At 39.4% G+C, this 26,265-nt stretch overlaps 2 protein-coding genes across 2 annotated transcripts in view; both read left to right on the forward strand.

Annotated features, from left to right (window-relative positions):
* The first annotated feature begins 412 nt into the window (after positions 1-412).
* cxcl14 (chemokine (C-X-C motif) ligand 14) lies at positions 413-4,750 on the forward strand. The gene is made up of 4 exons (NM_001140825.1): positions 413-709; positions 1,758-1,863; positions 3,364-3,477; positions 3,946-4,750. The coding sequence occupies exons 1-4, from the start codon at positions 643-645 to the stop codon at positions 3,959-3,961; spliced, it is 303 nt and encodes a 100-aa protein (NP_001134297.1). The 5' UTR covers positions 413-642; the 3' UTR covers positions 3,962-4,750.
* A 1,848-nt stretch (positions 4,751-6,598) lies between these two features.
* Positions 6,599-26,265, forward strand: part of LOC106611968 (protein FAM13B-like) — an 80,276-nt gene continuing 60,609 nt past the window's right edge. The window contains 2 exon segments of the mRNA XM_014212686.2: positions 6,599-6,850; positions 25,849-26,010. The gene's annotated coding sequence lies outside the window, so the exon portion shown is untranslated.

The following is a 26,265-nucleotide window of genomic DNA, read 5'->3' on the forward strand; positions in this document are numbered from 1 at the left end:
TACTACTTCACCACTACTGTGATTATAAGACATGTTTGCCTTGGAAACATGTGTCAGTAGATTCAATCAGCCTGAAAATACATATTTGGAATGGAGAGGCAGTGTGGGCCATGCACAAATGATCCTACACTGTTAGAATAGTTTGTGGAAAGTTGCTCTAGCTGGCCCAGGCAACTTTGAAAATCAGCATAATAACTTCAATCAAATATATAATTAGTAGGCTAATCTAATTCTAAACTTTCCATTTTCCTCTCCTTCTTTAGTGTTTTTTCCTAACTATTCCACTCTCTTTTATGTATTCCACTTCTCTTTTTCAAGTGTTTGATTCGTTGGCTGGCTGTGCATATTAATGAGATGGGACAGAGCTGGTTTTTAAAAGCTGCTGCTCAACAACATGTAGGGATAAAGGGCAAGAAACGCGAGTGCCGTCAAATGCGGATTACATTTCATCTGATCTGAGCGCTCTGGACCTAAGGAGTTAGTCAAAACTCGAGAGTATTCGGAAGAATAGAGATCAAATACTGTTCCTCCTGTCATCTCTAAAGTTAAGGAGCGAATACAAGGATAGTGTTGTTTGAGTGATTTTTACTAAGCGAAACCAGTCGGGAGGTCCGAATTTGAGGTTCATCATCAGCAGACAAAATGCATCGTTGTTCAACAGCAGCGTTGCTTTTGTTAATTGTTGCTTTATATTCCCTCCAAGCAGAAGGTAATTATCTATTACTATTTGAGTAATGAAAACGTGTTTTAAGCATTTTACATGTTAAGCTGATGCTAATGAGTTTTTAAAAACAATTGGTTAGTTTGGCAGCCAAATTGCACCTGTAATGTTTTACCATTGCCATTAATTTGCCATCTTCAAATCTGCTTGCGCACTTTTGGCAACAGTAGGCTATTGTTGTTTATAACCGTTGAGTTATTACTGTGTTGTACTTCTTGGTTTGTTTTGTAAAATTGTGGCTTTGTTCGTTTGTTGTGTTCACCACTCACCCACAGTCTGTAGCCAGGTTACTTTGTATCAATTTTGTTCTTCATCGTTTTACATTTATCCAATTCATGGTGGTAAACTGGTGCTGGTCTTCACCTAACAAAAAATATTACAGTTTTGAAACTGCAGTAAAAGTGCAGTAACTGCACTCAACTGTTGTATTTTGGACGCAGTAATTGAAGAATAACTGCAGTGTACGCAGTTGAACTGCAGTTATACTGCACTGTAACTGCAGTTACACTGCAAAATTACTCCATATTTTGGACAAGTATTTGTAGCATACTGAAGTTATACTACAGTGTACTGCAGTCATACTGCACTTTGACTGCAATCTTTTTTCTGATTAGTCTTGGTCATTTATCGCGGTTGATGATGAGAATTGTGATGCCCGTCATTGAGGAATTGGAGATGGTTGATGAGGTCGCCTTAAAGATGTGGGTCACACGTTCCATAGTGAGTACGAGCCTGACCACATGCATGCGCGGGAAACAGTCCCGGTGGCGGTGTGAATCAGCGCGCCTTGATTTACAGTGGAGATAATAATTACGCTTTTCTGTTTTACACTTCCGTTACTGAGCCCTCTTAAATCGTTCTCGTTCTCTTTGTTTTATTCCATACAGGTTTAGTGAGTACTAGGCCTATGCTGCACCTGAAAATCTGTGTGAAGTCAGGAAATCATACCAGAGAGCTAGTCTACAGATGGCTGAAAACGTTCAGACCAAAGTGTTTATTTGAAAGCCTTTGTAAAACACATCTGTTTTCTTCACAGCCTACAAGTGCAGGTGCACAAGAAAAGGTCCAAAGATTCGCTACAAGGATGTGCAAAAGCTGGAGATTAAACCCAAACATCCTTTCTGCCAAGAGAAGATGATATTGTGAGTCTTTCTTTGAATAATTTATCTCTCTCTTGCACTCTCTCTCTTTCTGCATTGCCATTGTCAATCCCATGTTCTGTTTGTTTCAGAGATGTCAGTCATTGTGTGCTATTCTGTTTGTTTGCCAAATGCAGTAACTTGTCTAAATAGTCACTCTGATGTTCTAATCTCCTACTATATCAAAGCAGCTGATTGACCTATAAATATATTGCTCTGGAATGGAATCTGATAACTCCTCAATCCAGACATTCTTGAGAAAACCTATTCGCTTAAATTAGACAGTAAAGGATGGTCTTTGTCCACATGCACCATCCAGTCGCCTATTATTCCCTATCATTTGATCTATTACTTTTAAAGCATTGCTTGCTCAACTGGACCACAGCACAGACAGCTACTGTTGTCGGTTTGAGTGGCCTTGGCATCCAATAGGGACTTTTCCTCTCCAGATAAGAGTGACTGTTTACCTCTTTTTGAGGGTTCAAAATGGAATTGCATTGCCCTATACTACTGCATGCACCAGACCCCATTGTCAAATAGACACTGATCTTACATTTGAGTCATTTTCGGCGGAAGCAGACCGTACTTTTGTAAAAGATCACATACTCTTTCACCATCTGCTGTTCACTTGAGGTATCGCACAGAAATGTGTTCCCATCAGCAGCATAAAAATACCTTGAAAACAAATGTCATTTTGTCCTGCTGTTTTGGAGTACAGTACATTGCTCTCGATATGATCTTAAGACTTTAGAGTCCGTCCAACAAAGAGTTGTGTTGGCGCTTGGACTATTAAACTGCTATTTACTGCTTTATTTACTGCTGTCCTGGGGTCAATGTGATAAACGTAATATTCAGGCAGATTAATGCTTGCATAAGATGGTGGCCACTGGCCACTGACCTCAGTGTAATTTGAGACTCAGCAGGCTCCAGAAAGAGTGCGCCTTCTCTCCTTTGTTGGCTGGCATTGGGGTCACATCTCAGAATTTAACATTCTGGAGGGGGGGGCACTGTCACAGCAGTGCTTCCAACTCCAACTTAGGAGTTAACCAAATGAACCAAGACCTCTGTTGGCTGGGCAGGTGAATCATTCACTAAGCAGCAGACACACTAATAAGAGATTGATTTGAGAAGCCCCTGCATAGCTCTGGGCACAACACACAGCACATGTCATGACTGGCCGAAATATGCCATAAAGACAGACTAGTATCTCTAACTGCTGCTCTGAATGACAATGGGTTCATCTGGCCATGCTCAGAAATCATGTATAGGCCTGCCCACCCAGTGCTGTTTCTAAAGCCTGTTCATAGAACCTCTCCATGAGTGTTTACGTTTAAGATGTCAGAGATAGAATGTATTAAAGTTATTGCAGTATTCTTACCACATTGCTTGGGTTGTTATAATTACTTTGCAGCTAACATTAACCAATATCGCTTATGATTCTAATGCAGTAAGGTGGATTAGCTATTTTCTCTTACACTTTTCCTCGCTTCTTTTGTTTGTCAGTGTCACCATGGAGAATGTGTCGCGCTTCAAGGGGCAGGAGTACTGTCTGCACCCCAAACTGCAGAGCACCAAAAACCTGGTCAAGTGGTTCCGGATCTGGAAGGATAAGCATAGGTGAGAGGTCATCCCACTCCATGAACTAAAGTTGTAAGAGTACTGCTGTTGCATACAGATATAGGATCTTATTTTAATCACCCTGTTGCAGGAGAACTTTACTGCAAGGTAGGAAATGTAAAACTTGTAGTGTATTTGAGATTTAATAAGGCTTCTGAAGTTTTCATCATTAATTATAATCGACATAATAATTCACATTTTCTGTTGCTCCAGGATAATTTTCCTGCTGTAGCAAACTGGCTCAAATTAAGATCCTACATCTGTTGTGCAGTTGAAACACATTTAACATTTTGCAAATGGTTATGTTACACACTGTTTTATAGGAACAGAACTGGCACCTATTGTTCATAATACGAACTATAATGTATTATAGTGCTATTGAAAGTTTGGTTATAGGAATCTATATAGCTATGTAATTGTGTATGATATTTGGCTGTATTTCACACTTTTTTCTTGTCTCCTTTGTAGGGTGTATGAAGCTTAACGTATAGATTATGTAAACAAGGGGAACAAGTGAAAAAAAACACCATCAAGACTGTTTTTGTGAAAAACAAGACATTATCTCCCAGCAATCAGTACTTGGTCTTGGAGTGAGATTTATCAAGCAGCGATGTCTAGTTTTCTGGTGCCGTTTAAGTTGGCCATCAGGCTAATTATTGTTACTCACTTAAGTCATTTCAACTGTAATAATGGTCATATTTCTCCAACGCCAACGTTCAAGGCTGTGAAAGATGATACAGGAGGAAATGCTGTGAAAAAGGTCCTTCATGAATCTGGCCCAAGGTGTTTTTCTTTCGAATAGGAGATGTTTTGTATGCCCTTGAACCATTTGTTTGTTCTGGTGACTACAGTATGTGGATGTCTTGTAAGATGAAAGGAACATAGGGTTATTGTACCAACTGGGAGTAATCCTGCTGTATCTTGCTGTGCACTCCAGAGGTGTCAAACATAGCACACTGTATACGTGTCTAGGGAATGTGATGAAGATAATTATTTAAAAACAGCTCTATGTATATCATTCATTTTGTACGTTTGGGTCCATTCAAAGAGAATAGTGTACAAGAGAAAGAAACACATTCAGATGACTAGGTCAATGTTATTTTAGATGTCCTTGGTGCCATTCCCTTTCCATTATGCAATAAATCAGTTGTAGGTTATTATGAGGGGTATGTAAAGTCAGCCTGTTAATTTAGATCTTGTAAGACATATATTTTCTGTACCTGGTAGGAACTATTGTAAACAGCTATTGTATAATAAATTGTCCATTTGATGTATTTTGTATCATTTTCCTGATGTCTTCAGTGTTCTTATGCTGTATTCTACAAAGACTGGAGTTCATCAAAATGTTCCATTGTAGAAGAAACTCTTCATCACCTATGGAAAAGTAATCTTATCAAGATATATCTAATTGTACATCATAAGAATCAAGACATTGAAACATGAAATTGTTACTTAACAAGTGGTTGATTATAAAGCATTTTCGTGATATTATCCAATACCTTTCTGAATGATAACCTTCAAGAAGGTGGGATTATTTTGTAAGCCATTGGTATACGTTGTTACAATGACGTTACATTTTTATTTCACCAAACAGAATGCTCAATATACATTTTCTTCAAAGGTGCATCCTTATTTTATATATACATATATCAATAAACATTTTGTAAATAGACCAATAGCCTATGTTAGTGAGAATGAATTCATCTCAGACTTTCTAGTGTAATGTATTGTATTATTGAGTTATTGTTGTTTTGCTATTTAAATGTTCATTCGGTAAGAGAATTTTGGAGTATCTGTTTGAACTGACCCACCAAGCACACATTAAAAACATTCTAAGGAGTGTATGTCAACAAGCACAGCAATATAAAACATTTAAAAAGCACTGTCTAAAACATCCCTTTTATTGTTTCCTTGAAATTGTATGTTAATTGCTAAATCAACATTGTATTTTCACTCCACACATCTGAGCTTTTAGACAGCCTAAATATCAAAATATCAGTCCATTTGTTATCGCTAGATGGTGCTGTGCTATTTAATGAACTGGTCACTGAGCCAACCCTCTCTGACAGAGCAACAGACACTACACAGATTAGATACAATTAGTCTTTCCTTACTTTCTGTATATCTCAGACAAGACCCTACACACAGACAGCACACACGATTATATCACACTTATATCACACTGCAACGTTGCATTCGCCTTTCTAGAAATGCAGAGATGTCGAAATTGAATTGTGTGGCTACCAATCTCAAATAATAAACAAACAATGGAACAAGTTTGCGATTTACCTCTGGTAGGGACACTGATGAAGAACGCATTAAGATTATGGTTGTTGTTTTGTTCAGCAGGGCAACAACAGCAAAAACTATGTAGTATTTCCCCCAGTAGATGGCGCACAAAGTCTTTCTATCTGATCATTGTGGACAGTCCCAAATTATTACATTTCAAATCCAAGATACAGTCTGTATCAAATAAAGTGATCTTTGGTTTGTAATCATGTCGAATCTATTGATCGAATATATTCAGGTTGGGACAGTCTGAAAAGTTCAACCTTTTAGCCCGAAGTGACCAGTGCATTTTCAAGCAGTAGCTACGTTATACGTTATAATTATTATTTTCAGGCCACATATTTTAATTTGTTAAAAATGATATGTGAACGACAGCAATTGTATGTATAGACAATTTGATACTTGCATATTTATTCATATGGTCAATTATTTTTTTAGGCAGCATTACTGTATGTACATTTACCTGAAAAACATCTGGTAAACATTCAGGTTGTCTGAACTGTGACTGTCTCTTCAAAATATGTAATGCCAAAATCTAGCTAGATATTATATATTCTGCATTTGAGTCGGTTGCAATGCTGTTAGTGTATCTGGCATTCAGATGGTGGTGTTTGCTTGCTGCTACTGATATGAAATGCGATGTGGATGGATGAGGAAGTTTTCAATTTGGTTGTCTGGTGGTGCATCTGGGTGATTCATTAGAGCACAACGTAGAAAAACGTTAAACAAAATGTGCACCAAAAAACGAGAACAAGCTGTTCTTATTGGACAAGTTCATGTAGTCCCTTCCTGTTTTAGTATTTTTTGTTCGTTTAGTGCCTTATGAATACAAACCTGTTCGATGGGAGAGGCGGGGATAACGTTTGGCAGCTTCATCTCTTGTGGGTGTGAGCTGCGAACGGCATCTGAATTTTAACAAAACAGGAACAGAATTGTTTTCAAATAGCTAGCTGTGTTCTCGACATTGTTTGTTTGCTAATATCTGTTTCATTTTGATCAAATTTGTCGTCCGTTAAGACGTCAATTAAAGACTCAAAACAAGAATTGATGGTTCTTGCTCTCCGTTCCTGTTGGATTTGACCTGGTAGGTGCACAACATTTGCTCGCCAGTTTAGCTAACATCGTTAGCATGCTAGCTTACATTTCCTAATTATGTGTACATGTATGTTTTGCTGTTTGTTTGACTAAATAATTGCATTGTTCTGTAGTCACATTCACAGGCTGTGTGATGTTTATGAATTTAACAAAACGTCTTGCGAAAAATGTTCATTGTTTTCATTTAAACCATTGCCAAGAATTGTATGCTAGCTAGCAAACGTTGGCAAGCTTGGAAAATCAGCTTTTGCTAGCTAACTTAAAGGGGAATTAAAACACTAACGTTTGGCTTTAGAACACCAGCTAACTGTAAATCGCCATATTGGCATTGTTGCATCATCGGTAGGAGAGTTTTGGAATTCCTGAATTTACTGAAACCATGACCTCTGCGTACATTAATGAACATACTTTGCTGGTGTCAAACCATATATGAAAACATGATATATATTTTGAAAGCTGAGAAACGGCTCTTTCAAATGATTACAGTGCAGGAGTTTTCATCTTTCCAAGTCGGTCCATTAGACTATGTTAACCGAAATTAACAAATTACATTATGCTATAGAGACCTCTGATTATTCACTGTTAAGGGTTTATACACATTTTCCATGACTTCTCAGAATTTTGACCACATTTTCATCACTTATTATAGCCTACATAGAAAAAGTAAGATTATTGACACCTGAAGGCTGCTGTGTCTGATCCCATGTAGACTTGCCGCTGTGCCCTTGATCAAGGCACTTAACCCCCCACAAAGTAGAACTGCACTGTTAATTACAGGTTGTCAACCCTCCATCTGTGGAGCTCCTGGTTGTGCTGGCAACTTTACAACCAAATACTTTTGTCTTTATAAAATTAATAAATCAGGGATCAAATGGATAAGGTAGGCTACTTCAAAGCAAGGTATCTAACTAGACATGTTTATTTATAAGGCTCAAATATTCATGTTTCAAGTTTTGTCAATAAGGCTATTAGAATATTTTTTACGTTGTCGCAATTACATTGCCGCTATTTAATAGGGAAATCCCATCTTTCCAAAGTTTCAGTGCTTGTAGAAAGACGACATTAATGCTTAACTATAATTAACTAGCAAGAACTGCTGTAAGTTATATTTTAATTTGGCTATCTAGTTAGCCTGCCATTATTTTATACCTGCTGCTGAAATGTCCCCACGTCCTCGGGCAACGGCACACATGCAGCACACACAGACACTGAAGGGTCATTCCGATAATGGCTGATACTGTAGATTTTTAAGTGATTGATAATATTTAAGTGTGCCTTCATGAATGACATTAACAGAAATTATTAAACTAATTTCCATGACTTTTCATGACCTTCCAAGTTGTCAAATGAGGTTTGTAACAGCGCATCATGCACATACATACTGGCACATTTTCAATCTGCGAAATCTCGAACAGCCTACTGTCACGCACGGATTCAGACTAGCGGCAAATAAACTTGAACAAAGCAGAATCGGGAAATTCATTCTCACTCTCCATTGTTATTCAATGCAGATCCTGCCTTCATTCCGTTTTGATCAACCTTTTTTGCATCTGTGTGTGAACCTGGGCCGGCGATAGGCTACTTTGTTTTAAAGAGGAACCGGTATTCAATTCCCCAAACATTAGAAGGGCCGGTACAGCACTCCGGCCCAAGTCACGCACTGACAATAGCACCACATCAGTCAAATGGTAATCAGTCAAGAAAAAACACCTGTGAAAATGTCTTATACACCAAACAACTCCTAAATACAAAACTTTCTAATGCAGGGGTTGTCAAAGTGGGATCCGAGGTAGTGCATGGGGTCCGCAGCCAGATGTAAAAAATCTATAACCTTTTTAAATGAATATTACTAAGAGATTAAACAGCTTTTGGCCAAGCTATCAGTGGAATAAGTTTAACGTGTGCAGTATACTGAACAAAAATCTAAATGCAACAATTTAAAAGATTTTACTGAGTTACAGATCATAATTAGGAAATCAGTCATTTTTAAATGAATTCATTAGGCCCTAATCTATGGATTTCACATGACTGGGAATACACATGCATCTGTTGGTCACAGATACCTTAAATAAAAATATCAGGAAACCAGTCAATATCTGGTGTGACACATCTCCTTCACATAATCAGGCTGTTGATTGTGGAATGTTATCCCATTCCTCTTCAATGGTTGTGCGAAGTTTCTGGATATTGGCGGGAACTGGAAGACTGTCGTACACTTCAATCCAGAGGATCCCAAACATGCTCAATGGGTGACATGTCTGAGCATACAGGCCGTGGAAGAACTGGGACATTTTCAGCTTCCAGGAATTGTGTACAGATCCTTGCGACATGGGGCCGTGTATTATCATGCAACATAAGGTGATGGCGGCGGATGAATGGCACGACAATGGGCCTCAGGATCTTGTCATGGTATCACTGCATTGAAAGTGCCATCTATAAAATGCAACTGTGTTCATTGTCTAACTTACTGCATTCGGAAAGTATTCAGACCCCTTGAGTTTTTCCACATTTTATGTTAAAGCCTTATTCTAAAATTGACAAGGATTTTTTATTAATTTAATCAATCTACACACAATACCCCATAATGACAACTAAAATGGGTTTTATACATTTTTGCAAATGTATTAAAAATAAAAAACGAATACCTTATTTACATAAGTATTCAGACTCAAAATTGAGCTCAGGTGCTTCCTGTTTTCTTTAATCATCCTTGAGATGTTTCTACGTCTTGATTGGAGTCCGCTTATGGTAAATTCATTTGATTGGATGTGATTTGGAAAGGCACACACCTGTCTATATAAGATCCCACAGTTGACAGTGCATGTCAGAGCAAAAACCAAGCCATGAGGTCAAAGGAATTGTCCTTAGTGCTCAGAGACAGGATTGTGTCGAGGCACAGATCTGGGGATAGCCCACTTGGAGTTAAAGGACTCTCAGACCATGAGAAACAAGATTCTCTGGTCTGATGGAACTCTTTGGAATGAATGCCAAGCGTCACGCCTGGAGGAAACCTTCCCTACGGTGAAGCGTGGTGATGGCCACATCATGCTGTGTTGATGTTTCTCAGCGGCAGAGACTGGTAGACTAGTCAGGATTGAGGGAAAGATGAACGGCGCAAAGTACATAGAGATCCTTGATGAAAACCTGCTCCATAGCGCTCAGGATCTTAGACTAGGAAGGTTCATCTTCCAACAGGACAACGACCCTAAGCACACAGCCAAGACAACAAAGAAGTGGCTTTGGGACACGTCTTTGAATGTCCTTGAGTGGCCCAGCCAGAGCCCGGACTTGAACCGGATCGAACGAACATCTCTGGAGACACCTGAAGATGGCTGTGCAGCGACGCTCCCCATCCAACCTGACAGAGCTTGAGAGGATCTGCACAGAAGAATGGGAGAAACTCGCCAAATACAGGTGTGCCAAGATGTAGCTTCATACCCAAGAAGACTCGAGACTAATTGCTGCCAAAGGTGCTTCAACAATGTACTGAGTAAAGTGTCTGAATACTTATGTAAAAGTAATATATATAGTTACATAAGACATTTGAAAAAATGTCTAAACCTGTTTTTGCTTTGTCATTATGGGGTATTGTGTGTAGATGGATTAAATAATTTTAGAAGGTTGTAACGTAACAAAATGTGGAAAACATCAAGGGGTCTGAATTCTTTCTGAATGCACTGTATGCTTGCCCATACCATAACCCCACCGCCACCATGGGGCACTCTGTTCACAACGTTGACATCAGCAAACCGCTCGCACACAACACCATACACATTGAGGCCGGTTGGACGTACTGCCAAATTCTCTAAAACAACTTTGGTAGAGAAATTAACGTAAGTGTCTAGCAACAGCTCTGGTGGACATTCCTGCAGTCAGCATACCAATTGCATGCTCCCTCAACTTGAGACATCTGTGACATTGTTTTGTGTGACAAATCTGCACATTTTAGAGTGGCCTTTTTATTTTGTAAGATCATGCTGTTTAATCAGCTTCTTGAAACGCCACACCTGTCAGGTGGATGGATTATCTTGGCAAAGGAGAAACGCTAACTAACAGGGATGTATACAAATTTGTGCACAATTTGAGAGAATTAAGATTTTTGTGCGTATTGAAAATTTTTGGGATCTATTATTTCAGCTCATGAAACATGGGATCAACACTTTTGTTTATTTTTTTGTTCAGTTTATAATACAATGTAATATTATTAATCTACAGTTTGTTCTCAACCTTGGGAACCAAGGGCCTGGGAGGCTCACAGGGATATTGGTATCCACAGTACTTTCAACTGAAAAAGTATGTACTTAAATGCACATAAAAGCTTTAAAACAGCGAAGTTTTCTCTCTGCCTCATCGCAAAATGTGTAGAATTGCAGGATATTAGCTTTAAAGCTGCACCAACAATGAAAAATCTCTCTGCTCCGTGACAAAATATTTAGAATTGCAGGAATTTAGCTTGAAAGTTTCTCTGATAAGAGGCGGGCCTTTTTAAATGTTCTTTCCCCTGGCCTGAGACTTGGTTCGTCCAGCCATGCGCTGCAGACGTCATACTAAAACTCCTTGTAGACTTTTCAAAAAATCTGACTCGATTTTATGTTCTGATCACGAGGGGGTCCCTGATGAATTTGCTATCACAAAAGGGTCCCCGGCCCCAAAAAGCTTTAGAACCCCGTCCTAATGAAGATATAGAAACTCTTAGAGCATATTGAGTCTTCCTTATTTTGTAAAGATTGATAATCTGAAATCAGAATAGTAATGCCTTTTACTGTGAATGAGGTACAGACGTTTTAGTGACTGGTGGCATGTAATACTCTGGTATGTTCTGTGATCTGACACGCTCTTATCTGGATAGCATATTAAACACACATGCACCAAAACATATTACAAATTTAGTCTTACATTGATAAGGAAAGACATACACAAGTAATATAATTTGAATAAATTAACTTTATTGTAAGAATAAGGTTAGGGGAATACATTCTCATTCACACCTGAAAACAAAGTTACATCATGCTATCATAACCATAACCTACAGTTGAAGTCAGAAGTTTACATACACCTTAGCCAAATACATTTAAACTCAGTTTTTCACAATTCCTGACATTTAATCCTAGTAAAAATTCCCTGTCTTAGGTCAGATAAGATCACCACTTTATTTTAATGTGAAATGTCAGAATAATAGTAGAGTGATTTATTAAAGCTTTTATTCCTTTCATCACATTCCCAGTGGGTCAGAAGTTTACATACACTCAATTAGTACTTGGTAGCATTGCCTTTAAATTGTTTAACTTGGGTCAAATGTTTCGGGTAGCCTTCCACAAGCTTCCCACAGTAAGTTGGGAGAATTTTGGCCCATTTCTCCTGACAGAGCTGGTGTAACTGAGTTAGGTTTGTAGGCCTCCTTGCTCGCACACGCTTTTTCAGTTCTGCCCACAAGTTTTCTATAGGATTGAGGTCAGGGCTTTGTGATGGCCATTCCAATACCTTTACTTTGTTGTCCTTAAGCCATTTTGCCACAACTTTGGAAGTATGCTTGGGATCATTGTCCATTTTGAAGACCCATTTGCGACCAAGCTTTAACTTCCTGACTGATGTCTTGAGATGTTTCTTCAATATATCCACATAATTTTCCTCCCTCATGATGCCATCTATTTTGTGAAGTGCACCAGCCCCTCCTGCAGCAAAGCACCCCCACAACATGATGCTGCCACCCTCGTACTTCACGGTTGGGATGGTGTTCTTCGGCTTGCAAGCCTCCCCCTTTTTCCTCCAAACATAATGATGGTCATTATGGCCAAACAGTTCTATTTTTGTTTCATCAGACCAGAGGACATTTATCCAAAAAGTACGATCTTTGTCCCCATGTGCAGTTGCAAACCATAGTCTGGCTTTTTTTATGGCAGTTTTGGAGCAGTGGCTTTTTCCTTGCTGAGCAGCCTTTCAGGTTATGTCGATATAGGACTTGTTTTACTGTGGATATAGATACTTTTGTATCTGTTTCCTCTAGAGGTCGACCGATTAACTTCTATGGGCTAGGTGGGACACAGCCAGTGAAATATCAGGGCGGAAAATTCAAAAACAACAAAATGTCATAATTCAACTTTCTCAAACATAGAACTATTTTACACCATTTTAAAGATAAACTTCTCGTTAATCTAACCACATTGTCCGATTTCAAAAAGGCTTTACAGCGAAAGCAAAACAGTAGATTATGTTAGGAGAGTACATAGACAAAAGTAATCACACAGCCATTTTCCAGACACTGTAGTTTTGATAGAGAATCAAAAGAACTACAATTCTCAGACTTTCCACATCCTACTTGGAATTTTCTCAGGTTTTTGCCTGCCATATGAGTTCTGTTATACTCAGATACCATTCAAACAGTTTTAGAAAACACTCAAACTTCAATCTAAATCTACTAATAATATGCATATTCTAGTTTCTGGGCAGGAGTAGTAACCAGATTAAATCGGGTATGTTTTTTATCCCGCCGTGAAAATACTGCCCCCTATCCCAAAGAAGTTAACTACACATGGTTGATGATATTACTAGTTAATCTAGCTTGTCCTGCGTTGCATATAATCGATGCGGTGCCTGTTAATTTATCATTGAATCACAGGCTACTTCGCCAAACGGGTGATTTAACAAGCGCATTCGCGAAACAAAGCACTGTCGTTGCACCGAATGTACCTAACCATAAACATCAATTCCTTTCTTAAAATCAATACACAGAAGTATATATTTTTTTAAACCTGCATATTTAGTTCAAAGAAATTCATGATAGCAGGCAATATTAAACTAGGGAAATTGTGTCACTTCTCTTGCATTTATTGCACGCAGAGTCAGGGTACATGCAACAGTTTGGGCTGCCTAGCTCGTTGCGACCTAATTTGCCAGAATTTTACGTAATTATGACATAACATTGAAGGTTGTGCAATGTAACAGCAATATTTAGACTTATGGATGCCACTCGTTAGATAAAATATGTAACGGTTCCTTATTTCACTGAAAGAATAAACGTTTTGTTTTCAAAATGATAGTTTCCAGATTTGACTATATTAATGACCTAAGGCTCGTATTTCTGTGTTATTATATTATAATTAAGTCTATGATTTGATAGAGCAGTCTGACTGAGGGGTGGTAGGCAGCAGCAGGCTCGTAAGCATTCATTCAAACAGCACTTTACTGCGTTTGCCAGCAGCCAGCAGCTCTTCGCAATGCGTAAAAGCATTGCGCTGTTTATGACTTCAAGCCTATCAACTCCCGAGATTAGGCTGGCAATACTGAAAGTACCTATTAGAACATCCAATAGTCGAAGGTATATGAAATACAAATGGTATAGAGAGAAATAGTCCTATAATAACTACAACCTAAAACTTCTTACATGGGAATATTGAAGACTCATGTTAAAAGGAACCACCAGCTTTCATATGTTCTCATGTTCTGAGCAAGGAACTTAAACGTTAGCTTTTTTAAATGGCACATATTGCACTTTTACTTCTCCAACACTGTTTTTGCATTATTTAAACCAAATTGAACATATTTCATTATTATATTAAGTTAAAATAAGTGTTCATTCAGTATTGTTGTAATTGTCGTTATTTTATATATAGAAAAATCGGCAGATTAATCGGTATCAGTTTTTTTGGCCCTCCAATAATCGGTATCGGCATTGAAAAATCATAATCGGTCGACCTCCAGTCTTGGCTGATTTATTTTGATTTTCCCATGATGTCAAGCAAAGAGGCTCTGAGTTTGGAGGAAGGCCTTGAAATACATCCACAGGTACACCTCCAATTGAGTCCAATTAGCCTATCGGAAGCTTCTAAAGCCATGACATTTTCTGGAATTTTCCAAGCTGTTTATCCTCTATGGGCTAGGTGGGATGCTTGCCTACTCAACAGCCAGTGTAATCCTGTGGCGTGATATTCAAATACCTTAGAAATGCTATTACTTCAATTTCTCAAACATATGACTATTTTACACCATTTTAAAGACAAGACTCTCGTTAATCTAACCACACTGTCCGATCACAAAAAGGCTTTACAACGAAAGCAAAACATTAGATTATGTCAGCAGAGTACCCAGCCAGAAATAATCAGACACCCATTTTTCAAGCTAGCATATGTCAGATAAACCCAAACCACAGCTAAATGCAGCACTAACCTTTGATGATCTTCATCAGATGACACACCTATGTTATACAATACATGCATGTTTTGTTCAATCAAGTCCATATTTATATCAAAAACCAGCTTTTTACATTAGCATGTGACTAGCATGTGACTAGCATTCCCACCGAACACTTCCGGTGAATTTACTAAATTACTCACGATAAACGTTCACAAAAAACATAACAATTATTTTAAGAATTATAGATACAGAACTCCTATATGCACTCGCTATGTCCGATTTTAAAATAGCTTTTCGGTGAAAGCACATTTTGGAATATTCAAAGTAGATAGCCCGGCATCACAGGGCTAGCTATTTAGACACCCACCAAGTTTAGCCCTCACCAAAGTCAGATTTACTATAAGAAAAAATGTTATTACCTTTGCTGTTCTTCGTCAGAATGCACTCCCAGGACCTCTACTCCAATAACAAATGTTGGTTTGGTCCCAAATAATCCGTAGTTATATCCAAATAGCGGTGTTTTGTTCGTGCGTTCAAGACACTATCCGAAGGGTAAATAAGGGTCACGCGCCTGACGCGTTTGTGACAAAACATTTCTAAATATTCCATTACCGTACTTCGAAGCATGTCAACCGCTGTTTAAAATCTATTTTTATGCCATTTTTTGCGTAAAAAGTGATAATATTCCGACCGGGAGTGGTGGTTTTCGTTCAAAGAGAGAGAAAGTAAACATGGAGTCGACTCGGGCACACGCGCCCTGTCCCATTGTCCTCAGATCGACCACTATCAAAATGCGCTACTGTTTTTCAGCCATGGGCTGATTCAGCTTTCTGGCGCCTTCTGAGAGCCTATGGGAGCGTTAGAAAATGTCACGTCATGCCAGAGATCCCCTGTTTTTGTTAGAGATGATCAATAAGGCCATGAAATGGTCAGAGAGAGCGCTTCCTGTTTGGAATCTTCTCAGGTTTTGGCCTGCCAAATGAGTTCTGTTATACTCACAGACACCATTCAAACAGTTTTAGAAACTTTAGGGTGTTTTCTATCCAAATCAAACAATTATATGCATATTCTAGTTACTGGGCAGGTGTAGTAACCAGATTAAATCGGGTACGTTTTTTATCTGGCCGTGCAAATACTGCCCCCTAGCCCCAACAGGTTAAAGGAACAGTCAACTTAGTGTATGTAAACTTCTGACCCACTGGAATTGTGATACAGTGAAATAATCTGTCTGTAAACAATTGTTGGAAAAATGACTTGTATCATGCACAAAGTAGATGTCCTAACCGACTTCCCAAAACTATAGTTTGTTAAAAAGAAATTTGTGGAGTGGTTGAAAAACAGGTTTTAATGACTCCAACCTAAGTGTATGTAGACTTCCAACTTCAACTGTACATACAACATTCATCTCAGGAATGTCATCAAAATTCAACTGGAATTTAAAATATTTTGTAAGAATAAGACTATTGGCTTTTACAACTTCAATTCTTCTTGCATACATTCCACTAAGTCTATAGCCTAGTAAGCATTTGGCTGTGCCCGCTATAAAATCTGCTAAACTGGGTATGGACCAAAAAACTTTGATTTGAATACAGGACCAGTCAGAATGGGAACAAATGAAAAGCTTGTGTAACAGTATAGCTTCCGTCCCTCTCCTCGCCCTAACCTGGGCTTGAACCAGGGACCCTCTGCACACATTAACAACTGACACCCACGAAGCATTGTTACCCATCGCGCCACAAAAGCCGCAGCCCTTGCAGAGCAAGGGGAACAACTACTTCAGGTCTCAGAGCGAGTGACGTCACCCGATTTGAAACGCTATTAGCGCGCACCACCGCTAACTAGCCATTTCACATCAGTTACACTTGCAAGAAAAGGGAAAAGACCGATGACAATCTGAGCTACTGGGTGAAGACTAGGATTTCTCTTTGCTCGTAGCTATGTATGGTATGTATGTCTGTGTCATGTGAGGGTGTGATTGTCCCTCAGCCCTGTTTGCAGCCACAGCAGCATGTTGTCCAGTCTCTCCAGCCCCTGCCTATCCTTGTCACCGTGGGGGCAGCTATTGACTGCCTGGCTCACAGGAGACATGTCTATAGTGTCGTCCTCCTCACAAAGGTCTGAGAGCTGACATCCACCACAGGGTCTTACAGAGTGAGTATTTAAAAAAAAAAAAAAAAAAAAAAAATTCATATATATATATATATATGCCTAATAGTACATTCAGTTACTTTCCAGTCAAAAATCTGAGCTGAGAGGGACTACATGGTGGCTCTAACTTCCTCCAGCTCCTCCATTTCAATCTCATCCTCTTTGTCCTCGTCTTCCCCAAGTAGCACATAAAGGGAATTGTACAAGTTTTCAATCGGCTTGCAAGGCGACAAAGTTACATTTTATTATCCAAAGGTTTTCATTTGAGAACATATAACAATGTTATCTGATAGTCCATAACTGAAATAATATGATGTATGCATGTAAGTAGCTGTCATGAACCAGCTACACCAGGATAGTTTAGTTACAAAGCTGACTACCAGCATTAGATTTCAAGTCGTTATAGATAGGTATATGCTTTTTGTTGTTGGACATAACACTAAAATTACCAATAAATCAGCTCAAAGTATTTGTTGTTGTTGGAAAATCTGTTCTCAAGTTTTCCCACGCATAAATAGAGGCACATTTGTGATCATATCTTCAGGCTTAGGCTACATACATTCTTGCAATCAACATCCAGCAGGCTTACTATTGTTAGGAATCCTAGCTATCACAGAACTTGATATATTATGTTGTTTTTATGTAGTTAGCTTGCTAGATAATTACTATAGCCTGTCTACTCGCCTTGTTATCAATTTCATTTCACAGACTAATTCATCTGAAAATACTCAAATGTGCATATAGATATCCAAAATAAAAACATATTTTCTTACCTTTATTGATGTCCTGATCTCAGTGACTGAGCTGTCAGTTGTGAGAAACCTTTCAGGTCCAGTAAAGGAAAGGTGCCTGCCAGTGGCAGAATTCACTTTCGGTAGTCACGCTAAAACTCACATTTTGCTCACTCCTACCAGCGACGCATTGGCGTCAGTCATTAGTATGGAAATTGAAGATGGCGCTACCCAGACTTCTAATAAACATTGTTCAAGATCAAAATACTAAATATAGAGATTTTTCTGTTACAAGCACATGTTTAGTATTAGTGGACTGAAAACATCTCTTTGCTTGGATCTACTTCCTGAAGTTTTTCCATTACCCTTTAACAACCTAAGTCGCAAATATACTAATCAGCAAGCTACCATTAGCCCTTCCAGAGATCGCTAGCTACGTTTTAATTTTGGTTTAGTATTCATGTTAACATTAGACATAGCTATGACATGACCCCAACATGCATTTTAGTTTTTTCACAAATACTTTTTTTAAATTATTGTACAGTTGATGCCTGAAATATGATGGAATGGTCACTCAGAATAGTCTGCAGTACATAGACAAGTCTCCCACATCCAACACGAATATCTAGCTTAAAAAGCTTTGTTGTCATGTCCTCTGCTCTTCATTTTCTTTGGAGTAATCAATGCCAGGTCTCCACATCCAACAATTTCTAGCTTCAAATGCAATGTTATCATGTCCCCTGCTCTTTTGTCTTTCCCATTCACCCTCTGAAGGGCACACATACACAATTTATGTCTCAATTGTCTCAAGGCTTAAAAATCCTTCTTTATCCGGTCTTCTCCCCTTTTATCTACACTGATGGAAGTGGATACCTCTACAGGATCGGTGGGTCCCCCACGGGACGGTTGAGCTAACGTAGGCTAATGCGATTAGCATAAGGTTGTAAGTAACAAGAATTTTCCAGGACATAGACACATGATATTGGCAGAAAGCTTAAATTCTTGTTAATCTAACTGCACTGTCCAATGTACAGTAGCTATTACAGTGAAAGAATGCCATGCCGTTGTTTGAAAAGAGTGCAGTTATGAACTTAAAGTTATTAATAAACCAATTAGTCACATATGGGCAGTCTTTACTAATTTTATCAGAAATGCAATGGTTCATTGGATCAGTCTAAAATGATGCACATACACTGCTGCCATCTAGTGGCCAAAATCTAAATTGCCCCTGGGCTGGAATAATACATTATGACCTTTCTCTTGCATTTCAAAGATGATGGTACAAAAAAAGTTTCTTTGTATTATCTTTTACCAGATCTAATGTGTTATATTCTCCTACATTCATTTCACATTTCCACAAACTTCAAAGTTTTTCCTTTCAAATGGTATCACGAATATGCATATCCTTGCTACAGGCAGTTAAATTTGGGTATGTCATTTTAAGTGAACATTTTTTTTAAAAGGGGCCAATCCTTAAGAGGTTTTAACAAATTACATCAATAAGGGATCATAGCTTTCACCTGGATTCACCTTTTTATTTAACTTGGAAAGTCAGTTAAGAACAAATTCTTATTTACAATGATGGCCTAGGAGCAGTGGGTTAACTGCCTTGTTCAGGGGCAGAACGACAGATTTTTAACCTCGTCAGCTCGGGGATTTGATCTTGCAACCTTTCGGTTACTAGTCCAACGCTCTAACCACTAGGCTACCTGCCGCCCATAAATTGAAGAATGGCAGGAAAGGAACATCAAGTCACTAAGTGCACAGCCTCCTGCCATGTGAAATTGTTGCTAGAGGATTGTTTTGTAATGGAAACGGGCCAAGCATAACCAAATCTGGTCAGATTCCCTGTCGAGCCTAGGACAGGACGTCTAAAAAGCCTGAAACCGATGAGCGTGAAACTAACCTGCTAACCCAAGAGGTTCTCTCAACAGAAAAAGGCGAGCCTTAGAATAACTTGGCTTCTTGGGGCCCCTACCTGGGTAGGCCTATATCCAAAGGCCTATCTTGTGATCAGATGCTTGTAGAAGATGCGTTGAGGTGTCCTGTACTTTAAACCTGCTGAATGTCTCTGTTCGGATTACCACAGCCATCAGCTGTCTATCAGGCCAGGGGATTTCTCTGTTTGGTGTGAACTCTCCTCCTGGTCTTGGATTTGCCACTCCTTTCCATCGCCGTCCCTGGCAGCGTAGATGGACAGTTGTGAACCAGGTGGTGCACCAGTATGAATTCTCCCCTCCACATACTGCAGCTGTTGTGACTGTCTATCACTTTGTATTGAGTGAAAGTGTTCCTATGTCTTTAGGCTTATGTCTTGTCGTGATAACTAGACCCATGAAATAAGTTATTTTGATTGTTCAGCTTTATGAGTGAAATGTTAGAAAACCTGATGTAATCTAATGTCCGTAGGCAGGGAAGTGTTTGGCAGCAGAAGATGAACATGTTGGGATGATGCACCATCTGACAACTGCTATATTGAGGCCATTTTGTTTTCTTGTTGTGAGTGGAGAGAGCAGTGGAGTTGAAGGCGCAGGATTTTTCTTAACTTCTTAAAGCGTTGTTGTTTAAGGGCTTGTTCGTAAGCATTTCACTTACGTAGGTCTGTTGTATTCGGCGCATGTGATATCAAATTTGATTTGATCCCACTATGTATGAAGCACAGCAGAGCTCCAAGCCTTCTGGACCGGTAGGATCCAAAGCTTGGGATGCTTCTTTGATGCTCTTAGGGGGCGACTTCAATTTAAATGTTTTGTCAATTCAGGAAATTACTTTTAAAATGTTCATTCTGGAAAATTCTGGATGTATTTACAGTTTGTTTCAAATGATTATTCTGCTCTATCTTGAGTTCATGTATTTAAAATGGAATGATCCCACTACTGCTCATGGAGATGGATTCTGTTGTAACATTCCAGACTTTGATCTGCCTAGTGTTATGGTAACTGCCTCTTGTCACGATGACTCATGCCTTGGTGAGGCGCTTACCATTATTACAATTCACTTGTTACTTTCTTTGAGCCCTCTGGAAGGGAGCTTCTGTCTGCAACGTCATTCTGTGTAGTTTTGTCATGGTCTTGATTTTAGTAGGTTCAGGTGAGGTTAGGGTAATTTCGCAGAAGATATTAAATTCACACACACAAATATCCTGCTGTTGTTTTGAAAAAGCTTTGCCTACGTGTTAGGGCAGTGGTTCCCAACTCCAGTCCTCTTGTACCCCCAACAGTACACGTTTTATTGTAGTCCCAGACAAGCACACCATAAGCTTTTTCCATATCATTGATTTGACAAGGGTGTTTTTTTTAATGCTGATTTTATTTTATTTGAGCCAGAGGTAATAAAGTCGATGCTTAATCAATAATCAGAATGTCATTGTTTAAGGCAAGCAGACCAACACGGCTAAGGCGCAGGCATTTCATGTCTACACCCATACTTCAAGCCTTCACAGATGGCTGACATCCTTATCAAAGATGGAATTTGTATGCAAATGCAACAATATGATTAGCTCTGCCCATGCTCAGACAGTAAGATGGCATTGTGACTGTGTGAGACATTGCAGTAGCCGGAAGGCACACTAGGTCCAATTGTCTGTTTCCATATGCTTACTCAGTAAGATCTACAGAACAATCTATTGCCAACCTGTATACATGTATATCAGCACTGTAACCTGGAACTTATGTACAGGCAGCCCAATTCTGATCTTTTTTTCCACTAATTGGTATTTTGACCGTTCAGATCAGCTCTTAACTTCTATGAAAATATGTGAATGGTCAAAAGAGCAATTTGTGGAAAAAAGATCAGAATTGGGCTGCCTGTGTAAACGCAGCCTCTGCCACCCTGGCCTCTGGTTTAAATAACAAGCCATTCTCATTCCTATCCCTTAGAGTATCTAGTTATTAACACCATGGGAGGATCAGGCAACAGTAACATAGCATCCCTGGCCCATCCCTACTACCCCCTGTTGTATCTCTCTCTACCTATATTATTGACACTCAATTAGAAAGTAGGAGTCCATTCGCAATAAGAGTTCAACCTCAGGAAGAGCATTGTGGTCAACTGTAGTGTTGACATTGCAGATAGGGTCTCTGTCAAAGTCCTCCTAACCTATACCCTTCTCCCATCTTCCCTCCAGTCAATACCACACTGCCCTGCTGTGAAACCTCTGTCAACATCTCCTGTTCTCTTTCCATGCCAGTACCACTGAGAGGTTAGGTGAGGCAGTACTTTGCGGTCACCTCAGCCCTACAATAGTAATCTGGCGAGGTGGAAGTCAATGACTTGGGTGTGTTTTAGTCATCATACCTCATCTCCGTTGTGCTCTCTACTTGCTTTCAACACTGCCACCAACTCACAACCCCTCATCACTTCTGGAGATCAGATAAGAGAAAATCACATGTTGGTGTTTGAGTAAGGTAATGGATTGGAACTCAAGTCTCAATGGAGTTGTGAGCTTCTCAAATGACCATAACCTGTCAAACTCCCATGATTTCAGCAGATTAAGTTAAGCCTTTTCAGTTTTTTTTCATTTGTTGAAATGTCATTAGCATTAGTGATGTTTAATTGTTGAAAAATGCCTAAGTGAGCCTGCTGCTAGGCCTGGCAAATGAGATGCAGAACAAGCCAGAAATAAGGAACCAGCTCATTGCCTGGTGGTTCTGTCTGGCCCGCTCTCCTCCCCCCACGGGGGGGTCGGCTCCTGCTCAGCCCAGTCAAAGCTCTTCTCTGTCCTGGCACCCCAATGGTGGAACCAACTAGGACAGCGGAGTCCCTGCCCATCTTCCCGACGACGTCTGAAACCTTACTTCTTCAAAGAGTATCTTAAATGAGTCCCACAGATTGTGCTCAGCTTTCTATCAAGTTGGTCTGTGACCCTTGCCTAATTTAAAGCACATCTGATTTAAGAACATGCTGCATGGCCGTGGAAATCGCACACTGTAATAAACCAAGGCTTCATAGAGGTTGTTGACAATGGTGCATCCCAAATCGCACCCTATTCCCTATATAGTGCACTACCCTATGGGCCTTGGTCAAATGTTGTGCACTACATAGGGAATAGTGTGCTATTTGAGATGCAGGGTGATGTCACATCACTTCCCTTTGGAAAGTCAGAATGTCCTTCACACCATGACAGTGACTCGAGCTTGGAGTGGGAACTTCATCTGGGTTTGTTAACGCATGACGCTAGCCTGATTTTTACGATTAATAGATCATATGACGCTAGCCTGGTTTTAGGATTAATTTAAATTTTTAAGACAAATGTTTCATAAAATAGGTGAAAAGTTGGGATTGGGTTTAATGGTTACCGAGTGTACTCTTTAAGCCCATGGGTGATCCAAATTAGCCCACCTCTTAAATAATCAATTTTAATTCATTTCCAAATTTTCAAAACTTACAAACCGACTATGTAAAATGTGATTTAAATTAATCTCCTCTAAAGTTATTCAAATATACTGGTCATTGCTATTCTTCATGAAAGTAGAACGTATGTCCAGTCGTATCCACAGAGATCAATGTGGACTTAGGCTTTAGTTGTTGTTGACCAGTGCAAATCCGATTCAACTAATCATAGACTTCAATCAAGACATGATTAGTTGAATCAAGTGTTTTATTGCTTGGTTAGACCACAAATCTGGGCCTGCTGTGGATAAGAAGCTATGCAACAAGACCATAACACACACAACTTTCAATGAATTATCTGAAAGCTGATTCACATTTGCTGTACTGCTGTTGTTGTTAATTAGTTCAATTTGTCTTCTTAACGTGGATGAATAAAGACGGCCATATGACTATGACCCCACCCAAAAGTGCATGAGTAGTTGCCAAATAGTCATATTGTCCCTCATTTGTAGGTCTTCTATCTCTGTCCTTCAACCCTGGTCTTTTTCTTCTAGCTCTGCATCAATGACTGTCCTTTCCAAATGTCTTAGAGTTTTCTAACTGGTTCTAATCTTGGTAAAGGCAGCCTGGCTAGATGCACAATGTGCATAACTGTAGTTTTGATGTGTTTTAATCAACATAAATCTGAACAAAAAAAAACATTTATGCTCATGTTCATTGAATATTAGGGAAATCAACACACCATGTGTTTTTCAATGCAAATAGGAGCATACTGGGCTTAATAGGAGCATACTGGGCTTAATAGGAGCATACTGGGCTTAATAGGAGCATACTGGGCTTAATTGCCTTCCCTGTAGCTCAGTTGGTAGAGCATGGTGTTTGCAACATCAGGGTTGTGGGTTCGATTCCCACGGGGGGCCAGCACAGAAAAAAAAAAAAAAATGTATGAAATTGTATGAAATGTATGCATTCACTACTGTAAGTCGCTCTGGATAAGAGCGTCTGCTAAATGACTAAAATGTAAATGTAATTGGAACAGGGATTTATGGTGAAAAAGACCATAGCAAAGTCTACTCAAATATTTAAACTAATGTTTTGGGGTATAAATATACACTATAGACTACAATATTGTGCAAAGTTATTATTGAACAATATTGCTTTGTCATTTACATTCTGTATAGAGCAGGGTTCTCCAACCCTGTTCCTGGAGATCTACCTGTAGGTTCTCGCTCCAACCCTGTTCCCAGAGATCTACCGTCCTGTAGCTTCTCTCTCTAACCCTGTTCCCGGAGATCTACCGTCCTGTAGGTTCTCTCTCTAACCCTGTTCCCGGAGATCTACCGTCCTGTAGGTTCTCGCTCTAACCCTGTTCCCGGAGATCTACCGTCCTGTAGGTTCTCGCTCTAACCCTGTTCCCGGAGATCTACCGTCCTGTAGGTTCTCTCTCTAACCCTGTACCCGAGATCTACCGTCCTGTAGGTTCTCTCTCTAACCCTGTTCCCGGAGATCTACCGTCCTGTAGGTTCTCGCTCTAACCCTGTTCCCGGAGATCTACCGTCCTGTAGGTTCTCGCTCTAACCCTGTTCCCGGAGATCTACCGTCCTGTAGGTTCTCTCTCTAACCCTGTACCCGAGATTTACCGTCCTGTAGGTTCTCGCTCTAACCCTGTTCCCGGAGATCTACCGTCCTGTAGGTTTTCGCTCTAATCTAGCACACCTGATTCGAATAATTAGCTGGTTGATAAGCTGAACCAGGTTAGTTACAACTGAGGTTGGACTGAATTTACAGGAGGATAGCCCTCCAGGAACAGGGTTGGAGACCCCTGGTATAGAGGGAAGGCTTTTTGTGTTAGTGTACCCTTTAAGCCCACCTGAGAAATTTCAAATGTACAAAAATGTAATTTATTAAGTATAACAATGCAAGGTTACTTTAACAGTAAAGTAAGACAATGTGTTTAAACATGTAATCTGTGAATGCCTGAAATCAATTATCTTGTTGTAGTTAACCGAATGATGTTGCTACTGTGAGACTGGGACATACAGGCACGACTGATGGCATGAAAAACCCATGTTTTAAATTGGAAAGAAATAGTAATGAATGCTCATAAAATATGCTGTGCATATATCAGCACATCTCTTAATTTTAGATAAAAGATGATCACTTATCTTAGAAGGTAAAAAAAAAGAAATATGTTTATCTGCGGGGAGCCTTTGAAATGTGGAACTTACACAATTGTCAACAACTTAATAAAACATTTGATTGTCTTAGAATAAAAAGGTTATGGATATAACAACTAGATTAATTAGTTGAAACAAACAGCAGAAAATGTCTTTTTTAATTATTTGAATCCAAATATGAAAGTGGTCTTAATGGGTATGATTACCTTAAAGCTCCTGACCTGCTGCGTAAATTCTCCTAACCTGATACGAAGATTCAATTTTAACATGGGTTGTCTAGATGGGATACAACTTTAGAATGGTCCCACCTGATCTTGCCTCCTACCTGCCTTCCATCTTTGAGGACATGTATTTTCATTGTTCGAGCGGTCATTTGACTATCTTGTCTATATAATAGAAAGTCTTGGACCTAACGAAGCAGCTTCTTTCAAACACTTTTATTTTCTTACTCTCTCCATTCTCTCCTGCAGCTTAGCTACTGAAGTCCTGATCAGGATTCGCGGTCTGTCAATGAGGAACTACAGGCTCATCTTTTGCCATAACCTGAAGCAGCCATAGATGACCATTCGATTCACTGCTAGTGAGTGGTGCTGAAAATAAGGTGAACTACCGGGTGTTTTAAGTGCTGAACGGTGAGTACAACAACATATAGGTTTGTGTGAGCATTGAGCTAACATTTTTGTCAACATGTTTAGAACAAATGGAGAGCCACAACACACTGCTGTGGTTGAATAGAGGCTGCAGTCAGTCATTGATGTGTGAATGGGTCAGATCTGGATTTGTTTTCAGACTAATATGCACTAAGGCTGACCTGTATTATAAACTTGATGGTTCGATCCCTGAATGCTGATTGGCTGACAGCCGTGGTATATCAGACCGTATACCAC

Source organism: Salmo salar, chromosome ssa09 (genome assembly GCF_905237065.1).
Source record: "Salmo salar chromosome ssa09, Ssal_v3.1, whole genome shotgun sequence".
Lineage (NCBI taxonomy): Eukaryota > Metazoa > Chordata > Actinopteri > Salmoniformes > Salmonidae > Salmo > Salmo salar.